Source organism: Indicator indicator, chromosome 12 (genome assembly GCF_027791375.1).
Source record: "Indicator indicator isolate 239-I01 chromosome 12, UM_Iind_1.1, whole genome shotgun sequence".
Lineage (NCBI taxonomy): Eukaryota > Metazoa > Chordata > Aves > Piciformes > Indicatoridae > Indicator > Indicator indicator.
This window is the reverse complement of record NC_072021.1, coordinates 18,004,859-18,025,406: the sequence shown is the minus strand read 5'-3', so window position 1 is coordinate 18,025,406 and position 20,548 is coordinate 18,004,859. Positions and strand designations below refer to the sequence as shown.

The 20,548-nt window shown below is 35.5% G+C and overlaps 1 protein-coding gene across 3 annotated transcripts in view; it reads left to right on the top strand.

Annotated features, from left to right (window-relative positions):
* The window catches only part of ZFAT (zinc finger and AT-hook domain containing), a 60,374-nt gene that overhangs the window by 33,634 nt on the left and 6,192 nt on the right, over window positions 1-20,548 (top strand). For 2 of the 3 annotated variants that reach the window (XM_054385355.1, XM_054385356.1), the window contains 6 exons: window positions 289-462; window positions 4,437-4,525; window positions 6,582-6,720; window positions 12,961-13,079; window positions 14,751-14,877; window positions 16,901-17,031. In XM_054385355.1, coding sequence (XP_054241330.1) covers window positions 289-462; window positions 4,437-4,525; window positions 6,582-6,720; window positions 12,961-13,079; window positions 14,751-14,877; window positions 16,901-17,031 — 779 coding nt within the window. The remainder of the gene's footprint in view (window positions 1-288; window positions 463-4,436; window positions 4,526-6,581; window positions 6,721-12,960; window positions 13,080-14,750; window positions 14,878-16,900; window positions 17,032-20,548) is intronic. The other variant, XM_054385357.1, reaches the window with a different exon arrangement.

Sequence of the window (20,548 nt, the reverse complement as noted above, 5' to 3'; positions counted from 1 at the left end):
AGATAGATAGATAGATAGATAGATAGATAGATAGATAGATAGATAGATAGATAGATATACATAGTTCTAAAAGAACCTGCCACTTCTTCTTAGTAAGATCCTGTCCGGAGCTTGGTATCACTTACCTGGAGGCTATAGATGAAGTTTCATAAATATTAGATACTAGTATTTTTAAATGTTGAGTTTGTTGTCCGTATTGCTCACATGACCTGACTTTTTTTTCCTAGTAAATGTCCACGCTCTCATCAAAAGTTATCGTTTGCTTGTTACATATTATATCTCTTTTAGGTGTCAAACCCTTCAAATGTTCTCTCTGTGAGTATGCCACTCGTAGCAAGAGTAACTTGAAAGCCCATATGAATCGTCACAGCACCGAGAAGACACACCTTTGTGATATGTGTGGGAAGAAGTTCAAATCAAAAGGCACATTGAAGAGCCATAAAGTCCTTCATACTGCTGATGGTAAGTGCATGTTTATTAAATCCGAGTTTATTTTAGGGCAATAAATGCTGGCTGTATTATAGAATTTTATTAACAAGTTTTTCAGTTGAACACTTAAGTGCTCCTTACAAATACCATTTATTCCCAGGAGACAGAGTTTGTGACATACTAAAAAACTTTGCAAAATTAATTTCTGGAGAAGACAGCTGTCTCTTGAATACCTGAATTTTCTGAAATTTTGTGTTGCTTTATATCCTTTTCTATTGTTACAGAGAATTTTTTTATCTCAATAGAGATTGGAAGCTAGAAATAGTTCCATGGTTAAGTCTCTCATGCATATTCAGTAGCATTCACAGAGAGCACACAGTGCTCTATAACATATTGAGAATATATGTGAAGGTTGTGTCAGAGGTGTATATTTATGTCTGCTTATATCCGTATGGATAAGTGAAAAAGATGAACCCTTTTACATTGATATGATACATGTAAGCTTATCATTATGGAGTGTTACTGATGTTGCTGTAGTATTACCAAGACTTAGTAATCACTTGTCATTACTTTCCAATATTTTGAAATAACTTGGTCAGTAACAGTCAATTGCTGCACATGCATCTAAACTTCATATGCAAAACCCAAGATTTTATTTATCAAATGCAATCCTCATCTGATTCCTGGCTAGGAGGAAAAAGCAGGTTGTATTTGAACTAGAAGGAAATTTGTAGCGTGATCAGACTATAAAGAAACAAGGTCTCTGGTGCCATAAAAAAATCCCTGCATGATGTTTCATTTCAGAAACTTTCTGTTTTGTTTTCACCATCTGGAACATCCAAATGTTTTTACCTGTGAGTTCTATTTTTTTGACAAAATATGTATAGATAATTACTACAATTCAGCTGAGACTGCTTTAAAATTTGGCACTGTTAAGAATAATACTATAGCTGTTCAGGAGCTAGCCTTGTCTGGATTGGGTTTAAGGACATGAAGTTAAATTTAAACATTTAATTGCATGCAAGGAACTATATTCTTTTACTGCTAGGTCAGGCTGAAATCTTGACTCTAGAAGCAATCTTATTACCAGCAGCCTTTTTCATCTGACTTCACACTGTCATCATCTTCTGCAGTAACTGAGGTGACTGCATGCTCCTTTTTCATGCACATCCCTTTTTAATGTACTCAAATAAATCCAAAATATGCTCTTTTGCCTTGCTTTTTACACCTCCAGAAGTGTTCCAGGAAGTTCCCCTTACCTTAAGAAAATGTTGTCGTTGGCTCTAGTGGAAACAAAATTTCACTGTCTGTGGAATTTTAAGTAATTTCCCTCACTAAGGCTACCCAACTGAACTCTTCATGAATTTCAAAAACTTGTGAAAAATAAAATAACATTTGTCACAAGGAATGTAATGTATGATTTGTCAAAGGACTTTCAACATCTGGAATGCTGACAATTTCTCTTTGCCTGGAGTCTTTCTATATTGCAGCACTTCAGAAGTTCTTATCAGTGCACATCTAGTGTTCTTCAGTTCTTTCCCAAATAAATGAATTTGAAAGATGTTTTGCTCTTTATGAATTTTATCTTCCTGACTTATGAGTCCAGGCAATTTTTGTTCAAATATCAGCCCTGCAAGGTCAATAAATATAAAGTAATTTTCTGTCTCTTGGCGACGGACTTCTCAAGAGCAGCATGACAGAAAACAATTAAGTAGTCCACCCTTGTTGCTGTTTGTGATTAGAAGTAAGCTAGAAAACCCTGGTTTGTTATTTTAATTAGATATCAAAAATTGTGTTATGGTTTTAATTAGCTGAGTTTTATGGAAATTTTCACATTCAGTATAAAATGCTTTTAATTTTTTATCAGGATCCAGAATTTATAGAAAACTTAATTCTTCAGGATAGTGCAGAAAATTCTGTATTGTACTTTTCCATCCTTCCTTTTAGTTCTTTTGCTTTTGGAGTAGTCTTTAGTACACGCTTACTCCGTGTCAGTCAAATACAGTTTGCTAGCCAAAGGCATTTAATACAGGAATTAAGACTTTTTGTAATTATTATACCTTGTAATTTGACTGAATGTAGCAGTCCTTATCTTAAAGATAGGAGAAAGGGAGTAGGAAACCCAGAGAAAAAAAGGAAGGAAACTGTGTTATTTTAAATAATAAGGAAAGATAAGATTTGGAGAGAGAATACTTTGAAGAGTAAGTAAGAGAAACCTACAGATGGGTAATATGTTTGGGAGTTTCTCTCTTCGCAAAGCTGCAAACAGCAAGAAATGCTTCTCAAAAATGTCAGAGAGAATTCATTCCTGTTAGAGAATCCTAGAAATGTATCATGACATAATCTGACCATCTTGCCTTAAGAAGGACTCAGATTAATGATTTCAGGGCCAAAAGCATCACAAAGTATCACAAAGTCTGATCTTTTGCAGAGAACAAGCCATAACTTGATCTAATAATTTTGCATCACACTTCTGCTGGATTGTAGTATATCATTTTAGGAAGGGCTAAGAAGACTTGATTTATAGACTTCATATGACAGGGCATCCATCTGATTTCTAAGTAAATTGTCATAGTCATTAATCATACTGTCTGTTAGAAATATTGACTGTATTTTAGACTGAATGTTCTGAGTGTCAGCTTTCTTTAATTGAAATTCCAGTTCTTCAATTTGTTGGTGCTTTTTCAGATTGGAGGGCTAATACCTTCAGTATTGATGCCTGACTAGAAAGCATGTAAAGAAGTTTCATGTCTGTGGAACTTAAAGTAACACCTTGATTTGGGTTATGCTTCTAAAGTAATTTTTATTTTCATATATATATATATATGTATGCATATATAAACAAATAAATTGACTCTATTTAACGGCATTCTGTTCCATATAAGACCTACTTACAACACAGACTTCAGTCTGACAAATACTCCAGTTGCAGACTTTCTCAGATCTTTCAATGATTGGTATCTGAAGGAGCAATGTTTATGCAAACATGCACTCAGTACCTTTGCCCCTCTTATGGTCCACTCTGAGATTTTTGTAGCAATGTATGTAGAGAACTGGTAGTCAAACAGTTAGATTATCTCCATACATTTGGAGCTAATTTGCCCCCAAATAAAGAAATACAAATCAGCACTCTCCAAGAGCAAGTCACAGAACCTACCCATGATCCCTAGTGTTTGATAGCCACCGGTGTGTAAGTCACCACATATAAAGCGTGAACTAGTACTGGTATATGCTTTCTCTTGTCTTGTGTGACTGTATGTGAAATTTAGGGTTACTAGATGAGACTAGATGTATGTATCTAGATGAGAAAGTACTAAATGTCATGCTGTGTTTATGGCAGAGAAGCAGGCATCATTCAATATGATATTGATGAAGCAACTTGTGTCCGTTGCTTTAGAACTGTAAACAGAAGTGAAAGGTCAGAACACAAAACCTCTGTATTTACCATTCTAAGCTTATCTTTGTCTGTAGCATATTTTATTTCTCCCTGTATCCAGGGTAAAGCCAGTGTAGAAGACCCTTTTATGATGGTCTGAGTCATCAGTTAGCATTTATGCTAAACACATAGCCAAATCCTGTGGTAAAAAGAGTAGGTCATGTCATACGCTACCAGAAACACATCAAGAAGATGTACACTGAAAAACCCAATAAAATTTAAATATGTTTGAATCATAATAATTCAGTGCCTGGGACAGAAGTAGTTAAAAACATGTGAACATGACCAAATATTTGTGTTCTAAGGATATCAGATCTGCTTTACAAATAGCAAAGTAACTGTGCCTGCATTTGTAAATAATTCATTTCCTTCTTTCATTTAGGCTGCACTGTAATGATTCTTTTTATTTATCTCTATTTAACCAAAACTTTTACAAAGCGAGTGCTGCACTTCTAGTATTGTTCATTGTTCATTCTTAGCATTTTGGAAATCATCTTTATGAGGAATTACAATCAAGAGTTTTCTGAAGTTGAATAGAAAAAAGTTACGCTGTTTTCTGTTCTCATTTCAGGAAAGCAGTTTAAATGTACAGTGTGTGACTATACAGCTGCCCAAAAACCACAACTCCTAAGGCATATGGAACAACACGTCTCTTTCAAGGTAAGAAAACATATAAATCATACATCTAAGTGATTTAAGTCATTTAGAAATATATGGCATTCCATGCAAGAATTTCAAAACCAGCACATTTTCCTGTTTGGGGGCAATTATAGCATCTTAACATTTTAATATTTTGGGAATTTTGATTTTATATTCAGAATTTTGAGATAGAGTTATTCTGTTCATGGACAACTTGGAATTAGTGTCTTTACTTGCCAAAAATATGTGTATGTTGAAATACAAAGCAAACATGCTTGGGTTATTTGACTGTCAGTCCTTGAGAGCACTGATACAATATGTACCTTAAAATATCCCAGGGAAGTAGAAAAGTGACTCCCATATGTCACTGTTCATTGCCCGCCTTAATTTTCTCTGAAAGTTTGCCAGTCTAATGTACTGTAGATGAGTTTCTATGCTTGAAGAAGATTGAAGGGAATTAATTCTAAAACACCTCATTTATCTGAAACATGTCTTGGAAAGAGTTTTGAAGATTGTTAATATTTCTGTGAAGTGTTTAGATTAGAGATATGGTTTATGTTAATAAACTTGAGTATCATTTTATGCCTAAATCTCATATTGCTTCTCAGCATGATAGGTCTTGATGTAATGAATTGTGAAGTGTTATATTCAGGAAATAGGAATTATACTAGGTTCTTTTCTGGAAAAATCCAATATTTTGTATGTATGAAAATATTCCTCTTAATTTAACACTTTATCTTGGCGATGAGCATTATGTCTTATTGTCATACTTTTTTCATTTGCAACATTTTTCATTATCTAATAAATCATTTTGCTTCTATGAAGAGTATGCTTCAACCATTCTAATAAGTACCAATGCTGTGTACCATGAAGCAGAAAGGAATGCAGCCTTTTGATTAATGATTTAATCTGAACATCAGGACATGAAAGAAAATGAAGCAAGTCATCTAAAGAGGCAATGCATTTTGAAGAAGTAACTTTCCTTTCTTAACTATGTTAGCTTTGCTGTGGACTTATGTTTTCAAAGAGGATTTTTTGTACATGAAAATACGTAATTTTATCTGTTTTTTAACATCGAACAGAATGAATGTACTCATAATGCAGTTCTAGAAATGTAGCTGGTTCTGACCTCGGGATCAGCTTTAGAACTGTTGGCTCAGCACCACTTTCAGTCATGTGTCAGCCTGCATATAAGCGTGGCTGTTCAATGCATTATCAAAAGAACAGCAAAGGACTGAAATAGGTCAATCAGGAGTATTTGTCAAAAGGATTTTGACAAAAAACTCCTGTCTGTTAACAGCACATAGCTTCTGTCTGGGACAGTTTGCATGCATATTAAACTCAGAGGACTGTCAGTAGTTATGTGACTTAATGATAATTTAATCCATCATATTTCCAGGCTCCATGAATTTGCAGTGTTGCTATCTTATAGCAGACAACATGCAGGACATGCAAGCATGTAGAGATTGGTACACAGCAGTTTATCAGGATTATTTTCTTGGGGGAAAAAACAGCTTCAGCAGTAGAAAAGGAGAGTGCCACTCTGAAAAGCTGAGTAGTTGAATGTTACGGTATCCTCTGAATTGTAAGGTTAGTGGAATCAGAACTTCAATTTGCTTCCTTATATTTGTTTGGAGCCTGAAGAAATGGCTCGAGCAACAAGCTTAGGGGAATGTTCTGGTCAATGGATCCTAAGTGCAGTGCAGTTATTTTATCTCTCTTACTATCCCTTTTCAGTGCAAAACTCATGACAACTGAGTCATTTCCTTGTAGTAGAAAGTCTCCACGTGGTTAAACCTGTAATCATTAATTATGAAAACACACAGTTTACTGAATTACGAAAAGTAGGTAGTAATCTTACAAAGCTGAGAATATTTGGTGTCTTGCACATGAGAAGAAGTGCTAAACTTCAGTTAACGTAATTACAACTTCTATTTATATTGAATTTAGGAAGTCTCCTTAGAAGATGCCTAAGCCAGGAGTGAGCATGGTTTCTCTGGATTGAAACATTGCATCATAGACCTATATCCTGATGAGGTCAGGAAGTATGTTCTAACATTCTCCTTTTTGCTCCCAGCCTTTCCGTTGTGCGCACTGCCACTATTCTTGCAACATATCAGGTTCCCTGAAGAGGCATTACAACAGAAAGCATCCTCATGAAGAATATGTAAATGTAGGATCTGGAGAGCCTGCAGCAGAGGCCCTTGTCCAGCAAGGTACATCTCTACCAAATTGTTATTTTTTTGCTGAAGTAAACTTGGTGTAAAGGTACATTTTCCTGCCAAAGGCATATTTGTGATGCATTCCTCAGTTTATTGGATGTTATATGATAAATCCTTACTACTTTTTAGTAATTCTGAAATGGCCACCTTTTACCCTTCATTCAGCATTGTTTGTTCTTGGGTTCTAAGGGTAGATGAGCCAAAGTTTTGATTGACCTTGCCTGTACTATTCATTGTTGCATACATTTAATTTGTTTGGTTTTGTAAGTAAAGTACCACTGTTGAAATGAGTGATAAATTTCTATCGTTCTACTGATAAATTTTGGTGACAATTTTGCAAGGTTGAACTCAAGGTAATATTGAGCAAATACAAAGGAAGAGGCTGAAAAGCCAATGGCAGCAAATTATTCCTACACTAGAAAAAATTGGGGAGAAAAAGAGAACAAGTGAAACAAGCTACAAATCGTTATGCTCAGAAGCTTGTTTATGAGCAAAGGAAGCACACCTCATCTATATAAGACAAGAATTTCTTGTTAGTGTAGTCTTAACAGTCTAATTCAAGAATCATCATTAATTTAGATTTTTTTTTAAATAAAAACCCCAAAAAATTATAGTTAGAATATTTATATACAGGAGAAGTCTCAGTAATGCAATTAAAATGGTAACACATGCTTAATTTTTACTCCTTCTTGGTGCTGTATTCACCTTTCCCTTTTTTCTGAGATGGGTGGTTTCCCTGTGGTGTTTTTAATTGGGATAGGGGCTTCATTAAGTTGTGAGCATCTGAAGTGGGAGGAGTATAATGTTCATCTTGATGGTTTCATCTTCCTTTCCTTTTCTGCTGGGTGCCTTTGTTACACATTTGCCTACATGCATTTATGCTTTTTTTCATCAGTCTGTAGCTCCAGATTAAAACCAAAGTGTCTGCATAAACTGCCCTTCATGAACATGAATTACTTTGCTCTGTTGTCCCTAAACCCAGTTCTATCCAGCTACAAATTTGCATATTTTTAACTGATCATTTCTGAGTCGTTTGTAGCTGTGGGTCATCAGTGCCAAGCTTGTGCCCTCCTTCTTACTGTTCCATGCATCCTGTGTCTTTAGTTTTCAGGGCCATCATAACAGACCTGCATCTATCTACATCACACCTCAGTCATAAATATGTCATTCTGCCTAGAACAACTGCTTGTTACTGCTGTCTGTGTGAAACTATAATCATAGCACACAAAGACAAATAAAGCTAATTAGATCTAAACACCTGGTCAATTAGAGAAATAACTGTCACAGATAAACCAAGTAAAGGCAACAAGTATGTTGGGGAGAATTAAAAATTCAAGGTATATTATAAGATGTAATGAAATAGAAACATAGGATCATTTAGGTTGGACTACTATGTCCACCAGTCAAAAAAGAAAGATCAGATTTACACACATTTACATAGTGGCATAAAAAGTTAAATTCCTGGCTGTTGCTGTTTTTGTTTATAAGTTTCATTCCAGCTGAAGTCCTTCATCCTTCAGAGAAGACAATAGGTGCCACTAGTTGCTTTATTTCTGCTTGATACAGATATCACAAAATGTAACTCGTTGTACTGTCTAGGTGCTAGCAAAAGAAATGTGTTTGAGTTGAGTCATGCTTATTGTCCCATAATAGTTTTGTTATTGAACACTGAGCAGGTGAACCCAAGCGGACAATTGACCATGCAGTCAGGTGCCTTTTTGGGTGTAAAGCTTCTTCAGTTCTAATGCTTGGTGTGGGGGGAAGTGATGAAGGAGCAAGACAAACTAATTTGTGTTGAAAATATTGTAATGCTTGGTAGAGCTGAGTTTCGCAGTTTATTTCTGATCGTTTTAGAAGGTGTATTTCCTATTCGTTTAACAGAAACTACTGGCCTTTTTAAAATACCTTCGTGGGTTGTTTTCAAACAAGTTTCCTAGAGAGTGTGGTCAATGCCCCAAGCCTGTCAGTGCCTAAGAGGCATTTGGACAATGCCCTTAACATGCTTTATGTTTCAGTCAGCACTGAAGTGCTCAGGCAGTTGGACTGGATGATCATTGCAAGTCCCTTCCAACTGAAATACCTTATTCTCTTTTCACCTCTGACTGCATCCTTCTTTCTCTTCCCTTCCTTACACAGCATTTATATTTTTTGTGCTGCCTCTACTGCTGTGCCTGCTTTCCACATGTTCACCTCCTGTGTGGAGTTTCAGAGCAGTAGAGTTGTAACTATGAAATCAGTGCTTCTTGTCAGGACTCTGCCATGAAGAGAGCCACATTAACAGGTGCACTTTTCCCACATGCAGCCTCCTTTGCCAGCTTTGTTTCCTGCTGTATGCCACATCACGTTCATCTTACATGTGGGCTCAAAGTAAAACCAGGAGACCTGCAGATTTCTTTTTATACTATAGAAAGATCAGATTTTCTCAGTGCTGTGGTATCTCCCTAGGGAAAAAAAATTTCCTTGTGGGAGACTTTAGTTAATCAGGATTTGCATTTGGTGTTGATAAACATGAGTCCTACTGAAGTTAATCAAATTTTTCCTGATTTTGGAATCAGAAGATCTTTATGTGGGTCACACAGCACAAACAGATCATTTTGAACATATTATGCAGTATGACAGGGTATGTGTTTGTGAGCTGCTTGGGCCAGTGACTAGCTTCCATCAAGTTTCAATTTACCATATTCATAAATCTGAAAAGCAATTTTAGAAAATTATTCATATATTCATATAAGGGAAGAAGCCCCTTCAGTCCTAATATTAAACAAGTCCTTTCCAATTACATGACTGTAGATGAAAAGGAAAAGGCAGGAGAAACCAGCAAGCAAAAGGGTTTGGAAAAAAGTAAGAAGGGCAACTAGCAAAGATTAATAAAAGCTGTCTATAACTATTTGTATTGTATTCTATTTGTTCCAAGTTACCCACTGAGCCCAGAGTGAATTGCCTCATACTTGCTCATCTTTTCTTCTCTGCTGTCAATTGTTTTTTGATTGCATTGCAGACATTGCAAATAATCTTAATTGAAAATATTTATATGAATGTAGACTGTTGGACTCTGCTCAAGATTCCTAGAATGAGTTTATAAATAAATGAATGATTCATAGAATAGAAGAGGGAACATTTTTATTTGAGCAACTGCATTGCCAGGGATAGACAGCAGTATTTAATTTCTGAGCTTGCATTGAAAATAAGGATCAGCCAGGATCAGAGAAATGCTTGCAAGTTTTGATGGTTTATTTTTTATCAGTTGGTTGTTTTGATGTTGTTTTAAATAGAAGTCTGTGATCTGACATTTATTTTAGTGTTTTAAAATATTAAGGGAAAATAAATACCAAAAGAATTTGATGTATTCTGCATAGGAGAGAAGAGTATTACATATGCACTACCCACTAGCTTTTTTTTGTGAGACTCTGCCTACTTGCTCATTTGATAGCTTATTTTTTTACTATTGCTTTAGTTTGCTTTATGCTGGGCAAGTCACATAAAATTTTTCCTGAAATTGTTTCTTTTCTCTTCATTGATACTCCCTACCTATCAGTTATTTTGTGTACATATCTTTGGACTCTCTGGGAGACAGATTTTCTATTTGTATTCATACAATAACTTGTGCACTGTATGCATCATGGTCTCTGTGTTGTGTTGTGTTGTGTTGTATTGCTATCATCACATACTTTCTTTTAACATAAAATAACAATTGTCTGATTGAGATTTTAGACCAATAGACAGTTTGGAAAGCACGTATCAAGGCTGTGATGGAAAAAGTTGTGGAAGTGTGTAAGATGTATACGCATTTTTTTGCTGCAAACATCACTTTTGCTATTAAAAGCAGTGTAATTAGTGTGTAATTTGTTGACTTCCTCTGTAGGTTACCCATTACTTTAAATAATTGGATAGAAATTAATTTCCCTGACATACCAAGTCACTGACATGGTATAATTCTATGCATCCATTATTTGTTCTTAATTAAAGTCATAATGACAGAAGTTGCAACTTAAATTTATCTGGTGTACTGTTATAATAGTTTCAATATCAAAATAGTGCGGAAAAGTTTTTCCTAATGCTACAGATTACTGTGAAATTACTGTTTAATTTAATTTTCCATAACTCATAATCTTTGTCCTAGTCTGAACAAAGGTGTTTCACTTACATGAACTTCCGAGTTCCCCTTATTAGGGAAAATACTTCAGTTTGGTCAAGAGATGGAGCATTGAGCCTCTGCTTTAAACAGTGAAGTTTCGTGGAAAATTAAAATACATTGAGGGCAAAGAGGGAAAATTGTATAGGAATAAGTGTTGGTGAAAGACTCTAGAGACTGGGTTTAGATATGTTGTGGTTTATCAAAATAAAAAATGTATTTCTTTTCACCTGATAGGATACCATATGGTAGGTTTCCATTATTGTAAGAGCAAATGCTTTTTCTAATGACCTTAGTCATAAATGACTACGTGTAATGAGGACTTGGCTTATAACCAGCTTATGAGAGTATATTTGAAGCATTTGAACATGATTGGCAAGAGTCATCATTTGCCATGATAATGTGGAGTCAGCCATCTGGTGGCATATTTCCTAAAGTGGCATAATGCACTTCCCCAGCCATTAGATTTGTCAGAGCAAGTTCTGGTCACCTGCTGCAACAATTTTTCAGATGCAGATTATTTTTGTTCTGCTTTAGTCAAAATGGGGGAAAAAAAGAGAACTACTTATTTGCATAATTGCAAGCAGCTGAGTTCTGACATTTGACCAAATGGCTTCCATAAGAAAAAGAAGTAAAAACTGTTCAATCTGCTGCAGAAAATTGGATGCTTATGGTTTCACCATGCTCAGTTTTTTACCTGTAATGCTGCATTCTGAGACAGTAAGCATTGTGCTAAATGCATGCTATGCATCACTTTGTAGATAGACAGAAAGCTTAGGTGTACAGTTTTGTGTATTAGCATAAACAGTAGAAACTTGAAAGGCAAAGACATTATTGCATTGTTAACTCTTCCTAGTTTGCTTTGATAATGTGCCAAAAAACTTAGCGTTTGCTTGAAACCTGGGAAAACTAGAACTGCTGTCTTAGCAAAATACATTTTAAAGAAAATATTTCAGTATGCCACTACCACATATGTTAAATATTAAGACCTCAGTGTTATGTATAAGCACTCACCAAAAGAGTACAATGCACTATGATTTTGTGGTTTATCCTGGAGGTCAGCACTCCAGAGCTTTGCAAGACAACAATATTTAAAGCTAAAGACCCCAATCTTGTAGATTTTTGGACAATACATAAAATTTACATTTGAACCTGCAATGATATGTAATGGAGTAAGCATTAAAAACTGGCTCTAAGAAACTCTATTATTTGAAATAAAAGTATTTAAAATGCAGTAGCTTTGGTTCAGAAGTTTTTTTTTGTGAGCCTAAAGCAGAACATAAATCACAGACATCCTCAGATTTGAAAGAAATTTCACTAGGACCAGTTTCCATTGGTGCTGCTAAACTTGAATTTCAATCAGACGCATGCTGTAGAAATGATTTTGCAGACCCAAGCATCCCCTAGGTTTGCAGTATTTTGGGGGGCCAAGCAAAAAAATGGGGTGAGGTTGGTTAAACTTACTATGTTGACATTTCTTGAAAGAAGTTTTCACTTCCTAATGTGTGTGACACTTCTAGAGTGGCTTTTCTTAGCCAAGCAAGCAGAAGTTTTTACCCAGTAGATAAGTTATTATTTACTTTGCAATTTATGTTCTCTCTTTTACAGTTTGGCTATCTCCCTTACCATCTATCTCCTGAGAGATTAAACCAGTGCCTCTTACATGCACCTAATCATGGAAATGATGCTGTGCCTGAGACTAGTGCAAACAGTTATCTGTTCCTGCTTTTTCTTTCTGATTGATCTGTGGTAGGAGTTCTCCAGGGAGAGAGGTGGAGATGTCAGGGGACAGATGGGAACAGCATTCCTGCAGTTTGACATCCACTGAACGGAGGCATGCAGGCACAGGGAAGCAGAATTGCTGTGGTTTCCTAGATATGCAAGTTGTTACAAACTTCTTCCATTGCCATTATCCAAAATTGCCCTTTAAGCATTGTGAGAGTTCAACTGTTTTTTCATGTTGGACAATGGCTAAAGGAAACCCTTTTACATTACAGTTACGTGACTAGATTGAGATGGAGTCAAATTAAGTAAGTCCTTACTGCCTTGAAAAAAAATGTACATGAAAATAACTCATGGAATTTATTTGTGTTTCCTTATAGGTGGCATTAAGTGTCCTGTTTGCAGCTTTGTGTACGGTACAAAATGGGAGTTCAACAGGCATCTTAAAAACAAGCATGGAATGAAGCTAGTGGAACATGATGGGGAGACCAAGTGGGAGGTAAAGCAAAGTTGCCATGACTTTGTCCTTAAGATTTTAAAATCTTCTAGGGAGAAAAGTAAGGGTAAGAGTAAGAAATATTAAAAAGTACATTCCTGTCTTTATGAAAGATCAGGAAGTGATCTGATCTCATTTCCATTTTGAATGCATACCTTGCCATGACTGTTAAACTTGACTGCTTTAATGTCTGGTGGGATTAACAACCTTGTAAGTGCTTATTTCTGCATTTTAGGGCTCTAGTCCTCTGCAGCAGCAGGAGTGAAAGTTTTAGCAAAAAAACCATGATACTGAAAAACCAACTGCTTTTTGTTACATGCCAAATATTTGCTGGTGTTAACTGCAAGATGCACAAAGCTCCAGACTTATGTTGAAAAAAGATTTTATCTTTCTGCAGAAAAGTTTAGAATCTAGAAAACTGACTTTGTAAATTCATCACTTAAATGGCATACAGAGTATACCAATGGTTATACAGAGTATGTCATCTATCACGTGTTCTGTTTTCAGCTGCAGTCCAAAGTATGGAGGAAATCACAGTATCACTAAGACTGGACCTTAAAAAAATTAAATTAGACCTAAGAAGCTGGGTTAGAAAAAAACAACAAACCAACAACCTGAATTTTCTCAGGGTGAGGTGGGATCGGGTCAGGCAGCTACCTTGAAAGAGTTTAACCTTGAGAGATTTTCTCTGCTGTTACTTGTGTAGCAATTTGTTCTAAAATGAAAACTGTTACTCTTTTAGAGCAGAGGGGACTGTAAATGCAAAAGCTGTGGGAAGACCACAGAGTTAGCAAGACACTTTTATTTAAGTTGGCAAGCTAAGTCTTTTCCACTCTCTGAGTAGGCTATTGTTGGTGTCCACTGAGATGAAACAGCCAGAAGTCAACTGCTGTTGGATGACCTGCACGGTTTAAGATCGGCTGTGCTACCTTTCAGGCAGTCTGTCATAAATCTAATGCCTCATTTGGAAGAACCATTGTGCAGTACTTGTTTAAAAGTTTTTGAGTATCCACAAACAGAATGTTAAGTCCTTGGAAAATATTGAAGTAGGTTCTGTATGGGTAAGGGCAAGCATTTTAAAATGTAGTCCTTCAAAGTTTCACAAACAATTCTCTGTATGCTCTCCCAGTGAATGCCTAAAACCTGAAAAAATAAGAGGACATCCAGGATTCAAACATGTCTTTCCTACTGATAAGTCTTTATAAAGTCCTATCAGAGCACAAATGCATATTGACAGCTTGTCTTGAAAATACATAGTTACAGAAAGGATAATTTTTTCTGGAATGAAATGTCATTTTCAGACTTCAGAGGCATTTCACTAGATCTGCAACAGCATGCATTATAAACTATTTTTGCCCAAAATGTCTTTACTCTAGACCCTTAAACAATAAAAATCTGTTGTTAGTTCTAAAAGAAATGTGCAACAAAAATGAAGTCAAGTTAATTTAGCATGCTTAAAGCAACTTCTGAAGTTGAATTTAGAAGAAACTATGGGGTGATATCCTGACTTCATGTAATATTTTTATTGAGTTCTTTTTCACCCACTATTTCTGTAACTCTTGCTACAATATTTGTTGTCCAAAATTCATTCCTTTAGGCTCAGAACTGTCACTGTTCTCTAAATTGCTAAAATGAGAGAGATTATTGATGTCTTGGTTGGATTTTGTTTTCAAGTTAACTGCTGAGGTTTCTGAAGAAGCATCCACTCAATATCTCCATATCACAGAGGCTGGAGAAGATGTTCAAGGCACTCAAGCTGCTGTAGCTGCATTACAGAACCTTCGCTACACTTCTGAGAATGGTAAACTACCTTTTAAATCCTGGAACACAAAATATATAACTCTTTTTCTCATAAATATTGAATTATTTTGAGTATATTGGGCAATGTATGATCTCCTGTGAAACTATTAAAAATTCTGAAATTTGTCTCCCAGAACTTACTTCTTGGGGGTTATATTTTTCTTTGCAGGTAGATAATGAGAAATGACCATTCCTTGTGAATCTTTATATTCTTAATTCATTAACGCTTCCCACACTCCATTTTGTGCTTTATTATTAGGTGTGTGGAATTTCCTGCCTCTGGTATTAAATGCACTGTGAAATCAGCTCTCTTGGCAGAGTAGATGGTGTGTATCTAATAACAATTCTGTAGCTATTATTTTTGTTCCTGCTTAACTCAGCCAGATTGCAGAAGTAACATGGTGGAATAGCTCATTTACCATGTTTCCAAGACAGTTCTAAGAAAAATTAATTCTGATGGTACACAAAACCATGTAAGCTGTTCTCTGTTAGATTGAAGAAGAACAAGAGTGAGATTAGATAATGATTTCTAAGTGGGAAATAACAAAAAAATGAAAGAAAGGAAAAAATGTCCAGGTTTCTGAGAGTGTTAAAATATGAGAGACTAGAGTAGGTGTTCATGTGTTTTGTTTGTATATATAAATAGATGTGCTGGCTATCAGAAGACAGTGTTTTGCAATTGTTTTCTATTGAGGGTTTTATAATTCATATTCTAGATACATTTCAAAACCTCCCACTTTTAGTGGATTTTCAAGGCATGTTGGATTTAGGTTATGTTTCTGACAATTTCTGTATCTTACTTTAGTGACTTTGAATTCTGAAAAATGTCTTAAACTTTTCTTAAGCTTTTATGTATCTAAAATAAGTATCATAGAATATACTATATATAACAGTTTTGATTTTAAGCATAAGGCTGTAGTTTTCAGAATGGAATGACTTCCTTTTTAGAGTGTCTAACTTTAGGTACTCTTCCAAAGTATTCCCACTATAAAAGTGAGGAGTCCAAAGACAGTTGTGCAGAAAAAAAATTAAACAATCAAATATTTTTTAGTACTCAGATAAACTTGTTTCATAGATGATAAAATATAACTATTTTCTTTTGAAATTAAATTATCAAACCTAGATCTCCATCACAGCATCAGCCCCACTTTGAAAGGGTTTGGGACTAGGAGATGGGCTTTATTCTATTTGTTGTCTCTTTCTTAGTTCCAACAGTGATTACAGCCCAAGTGAGGCAGATTTTACATGACCCAGACAGTTTGTTTCCCTTTCTGACATACCTCTCATGCTGCCACTGGACGTGTAGGAATGGCAAGCCACAGGAGAAGGGAATTCACACTCCTGCATAGAAAAAAAAGAAAAAAACAACCAAACATTTTCCAGCATCCAAATCTTTCCTTTCCACGCTTTGGTAAAAGTGAAAGTACAATTATGTAAGGGTTTTTTTGGTAAATTTGCCTTTCCTTTGGCAGGGCTACACATATCAAGAGGATTTTTTTTCCAAAAAGGACAAATGTTCTGATCCCATGCTTATAAAATGATAAGCATGAGTTTTCTTAATACTTCTTTTAGGTTTAGGGTATTGCAAATGGCTGGACAGCTGGTGAGCACAAGTTTGTAATATACCAGATAGCTGTTTTGGTTATAGGTGTATTTGGTTCAGGTTCTGTTTAAGGTGAATGTCTAGAAAATACACATTTGGATTTGTAGTTTAGCAGCTTCCTAATTTATAGCTACTGCTGTGACTTGTACCTGTTGTTTGTTTATCCAATGCATTCTTTTAGATCTCTTTCAAATAGGCATAAAAATGATTACTGTGTCTTTGTCTACTGATTCTTGCATTCCTCAGGCAAACTTGTTTTGTGGATACTTTTCTGCCATAGATCTATTATTAAAGTGTCATGTTATTGAGCTATTGGAGATCTATAAACAGTGCTGTGCGTCAGGGTTAGGGCAGGAGGGGAAAGATTTACATGTGAGCTCTTTTACTGTAAGGATCTTATGGTTTCTGTCTTTCTGATAAGGTGAAAGACTTGATCCAGCAGCTGTAAACATTCTGCAGCAAATCATTGAGCTGGGTTCAGAAACCCATGATGCCACTGCGGTTGCTTCTGTAGTTACCATGGCACCTGGCACTGTGACAGTGGTAAAGCAGGTAAGAAATTTTTTTTCTCTGAAACAGCTATATTAAATTTTCATATATTCATATATTTATTGTGAAATAAGTGTTATTTTGAAGGGGCTAAATTTTGAATGACCATTCAAGGCACACAGAATTTTTCAGAAACTAATTTTTTGCTGCATGTTGTGTGTACGTGTGTTTCTCTGCCCACACACATACGTTCAGAGTCATAGAGTTGTTACAGTTGGAAAAGACCTTTAAGATCATCAAGTCCAACCATTATCTAGCTACCAAGTCTGGTGCTAAACCATGTCCCTTATTTTTCTGAATGCTAGAACTAAGTTTTGAGTTGAGTACTTTTTGTAGAGTTGTGAGTGCTGAATTCATGAGAGCTCCACAGAAATAGGAAGTCCCTAGCCTGTGAAGGCAGCATGTGGATAATTCCTAAACTGACTGCCCAAATGTCAGGCAGAAAAGGCAGAATTTGAAGACAAAACATTTTGAGGTGAATTTTGATCAGAAGCCATGTAGGAGTTCTTGGGCTTTTAAAGAGTGACATCCAAATTTGGAAACTAAATTCAGCAATTGAAGAGAAGACATTTCAGTTCTAATATGTGCAAGTTTCAAAACAATTTTAATAGTAGGGTCACTGCCACATGCACACTGTGCTATATGTATCACCTCATTATGGGTTGAATGCAGTATTAGCCATTGGCGTTTGTCTGTGCTGTCAATATTATTGAAACCTGTTCTTCCATTAAAAATACATCTTTTGAGACCCTTCTACTAAAAGTGTAAGAAAAATGGCTGTTGAAATAGAAGCTACCAAGAAGAAAAAACATTTTAATACTTGAATTTTAAAACTTAAAAATACATAATTAAAAAAATCAGCGATTCTTCCTCCTCCCAAATATTGGATTTGATCAGTGTCTCATTCATCTTAAAATCTTTCATCTTCCTTGTTAGACCATCTGAATTTGCTGATAGTTTTGTGTAAGTAAAAGTTTCTCTTCCAAATTAATTTTCTCCCTCATTTTTAAATCCATATTTCTAGCCTTTTGAGTTTACAAGCTGCTAAGCATTGATCACTTTTTTCCCTTGCCTTGTACATCAATACCTCTCACTAGTCTGATGTTAAACTGTTACAAGCTTCACTCCTATATCAAATCAAATATTGAATTGTCGGAGCACAGAATCTCTTTGCTGCTTTTCTTTTTTTTTCTTCCCCTCTCCCCACCACCTCTAGAGTCTTGTTAATTTAAAACACTTTTATTTCCCCCTAACTTCAAGGTGCACAGAAGCAAAATTGGTGAAGAATTTAAATTTTATCTCCATCTGAGTGATGTGCTACATCTGTTTATGGTGGATTTTACTAATGTCTTACTTGGATACTCAAAGCACAGTTCCTATGTTAACGTGTTTCTTACATGTATTGGAATGCCTGCTCACTTCCTTCTCTGGTAGCCTCAGTGTCTTTTCAAACTGTGTGTGCAGAATTGTGCAGATCTCTGCTTTCCCGGAGAGGATCAGGTGGTACAGGTGGTAGTACACCTACTGACAGCTGTGTGCCTGCTTGGCTACTTTTAGTGGGCTTTATGGAAGTAGAGTAAGGACCAGGGGAGGTCTGCAGATAATGATCGTGATTCCTCTTTTAAAATTTTCTCTTTTAATATTCTATATAGGTCAATGTTTTATCAAATTTTGTTTGATCTGTTATCCAGCTTTAGCTAGTTTCCAGGTCTTTTCTTCTCACCAGAAGATTGCTTCAGAATTACAGCCAGAACCATTTTTAATTTGAGGGAAATCAGTGTATGAATGTTATTAACATGACTGCAATCCTTTCCGATTTCAGAACTGTCATCTTTTCTTTTTACTTTAGTACAAAGTTGTTTTCTATGGGATATCATTCATTTACATCTATGACTTTGGTCAGGTTCTAATTATGCTGAGTTCCTAATTGTTAACCTTGAAGTGATCTTAAGATGTTAATATTTCACCTCCCTATTGGAAAAATTTATTCCGCACTTCCTTCTGTGACCTTCAGATTGTGAGACAAAAAATTCATTCAGGATGTCAGCAATATATCAGCATCATCCGTCACTGAATTTCCTCTCTTGTTCTTTAATGGCCTCCCCGAGTCCTTGCTTAGCAGCTTGGTTCTATTTTTCTTCTTTAACAACATTTATTGTAGTTGTTTTGATTTTTTTATGCTGCTATGTTTTTTTCTCTGTCTCTAAGGACACACATTTTTTCATCAGTTCTTACCTTCATATCTTATTTTTAGCTAGCCCTGTCAAGTTACTTTCATATGTCTTTATTTACACCTAGAAATTTCTTCTAAACCCTAACTTACAAAAAAGTTGGGGTTTTTATTTTATTTTTCCTTTTAAAAGGTACACTATATGGTCAATATCTTTGTTTCCTGTTTCCTCCCTTGACCTTTATCCTATAGCTGTCCTCTTCCTTACATTTCTACCATAAAAATGCCATTTATACTTGATCTTTAAAATCCAGATGTATCTCTCAGTAATTCAACCATCTTCATATTTTAGCATAGTTCATTTTTCACACAACAAAATCTTGTTTTAATTTCCAAGGCTTTCTACTCCTTTCTAACTTAGTGTCCTATTTCTCATTAGTTGTAAAGATTTCACCTCCTACCTTTGCTCAGTCTAAGAAGATTTAATTGCTAATTACTTTCTTCAAACAAGTTTTTTAATGCCTTCTTCCCTATTTTTTTTAGCTATGTGGATTTTTAATGAAGAACAATTTGTACCTTGTTGTCTTCTCTCAATTACTCTTCAAAAATATGACAGTAATTATCTGTGGTTAAGCTATGGGTACACTAATGCCTACCACACAAAACTACCACTGTCTCATTTACATTGTATTCCCTCACCTTTCTTTTTCTGTGTGTCCTTACTGTCTTTTGGTTTATATTGAAATTAAAAAGACTTTGGGACGTGAAATACTTTTTCCATGTCCAGATCCAGGTCCAAAGAGCTACAGTAATATTAACAGCAAAGAGAGTCATTGGCTGCTGATTTTTTTCCATCCTGTTCAGAAATAAGAGACAGAACTAAAATAGCTTGGAGTGTAGGGTTAACTGTGTTCCTGAAAAGCATAGTGACCTATTTTCAACCTAGAGTTCTACTTAATTTGCTCTGTTGAGTAAGTGTATCAACCATTTCATTAACTAAGCAGATTTTAATAAAGCTTAAGAAAAAGCACTGGATTTCCATGCATTTCACCTTCTATTTTATCTCCTTTTTTCCTTTTACTCTGTGATCTCTTCAGACTTCAGTAAAATCCTACTATGGTAACAGTTACTTTCTTCAAAGTGACAACGGTAGCACAGAAAGTATACATCAGCTTGAAGCTGATCACAGAACAGAATTTTATAGCATAATACATCTAAGAAAAAAAGTATAATCATATTTACATGGCTGTCATGTCAAAGGCACATTGTACTTCAGCAACACAACTTGTTTCAGTGTGGCTCTGATTTGCACACATGATGCTTGGTGCTGGCATTCATTTAGAAAATTTG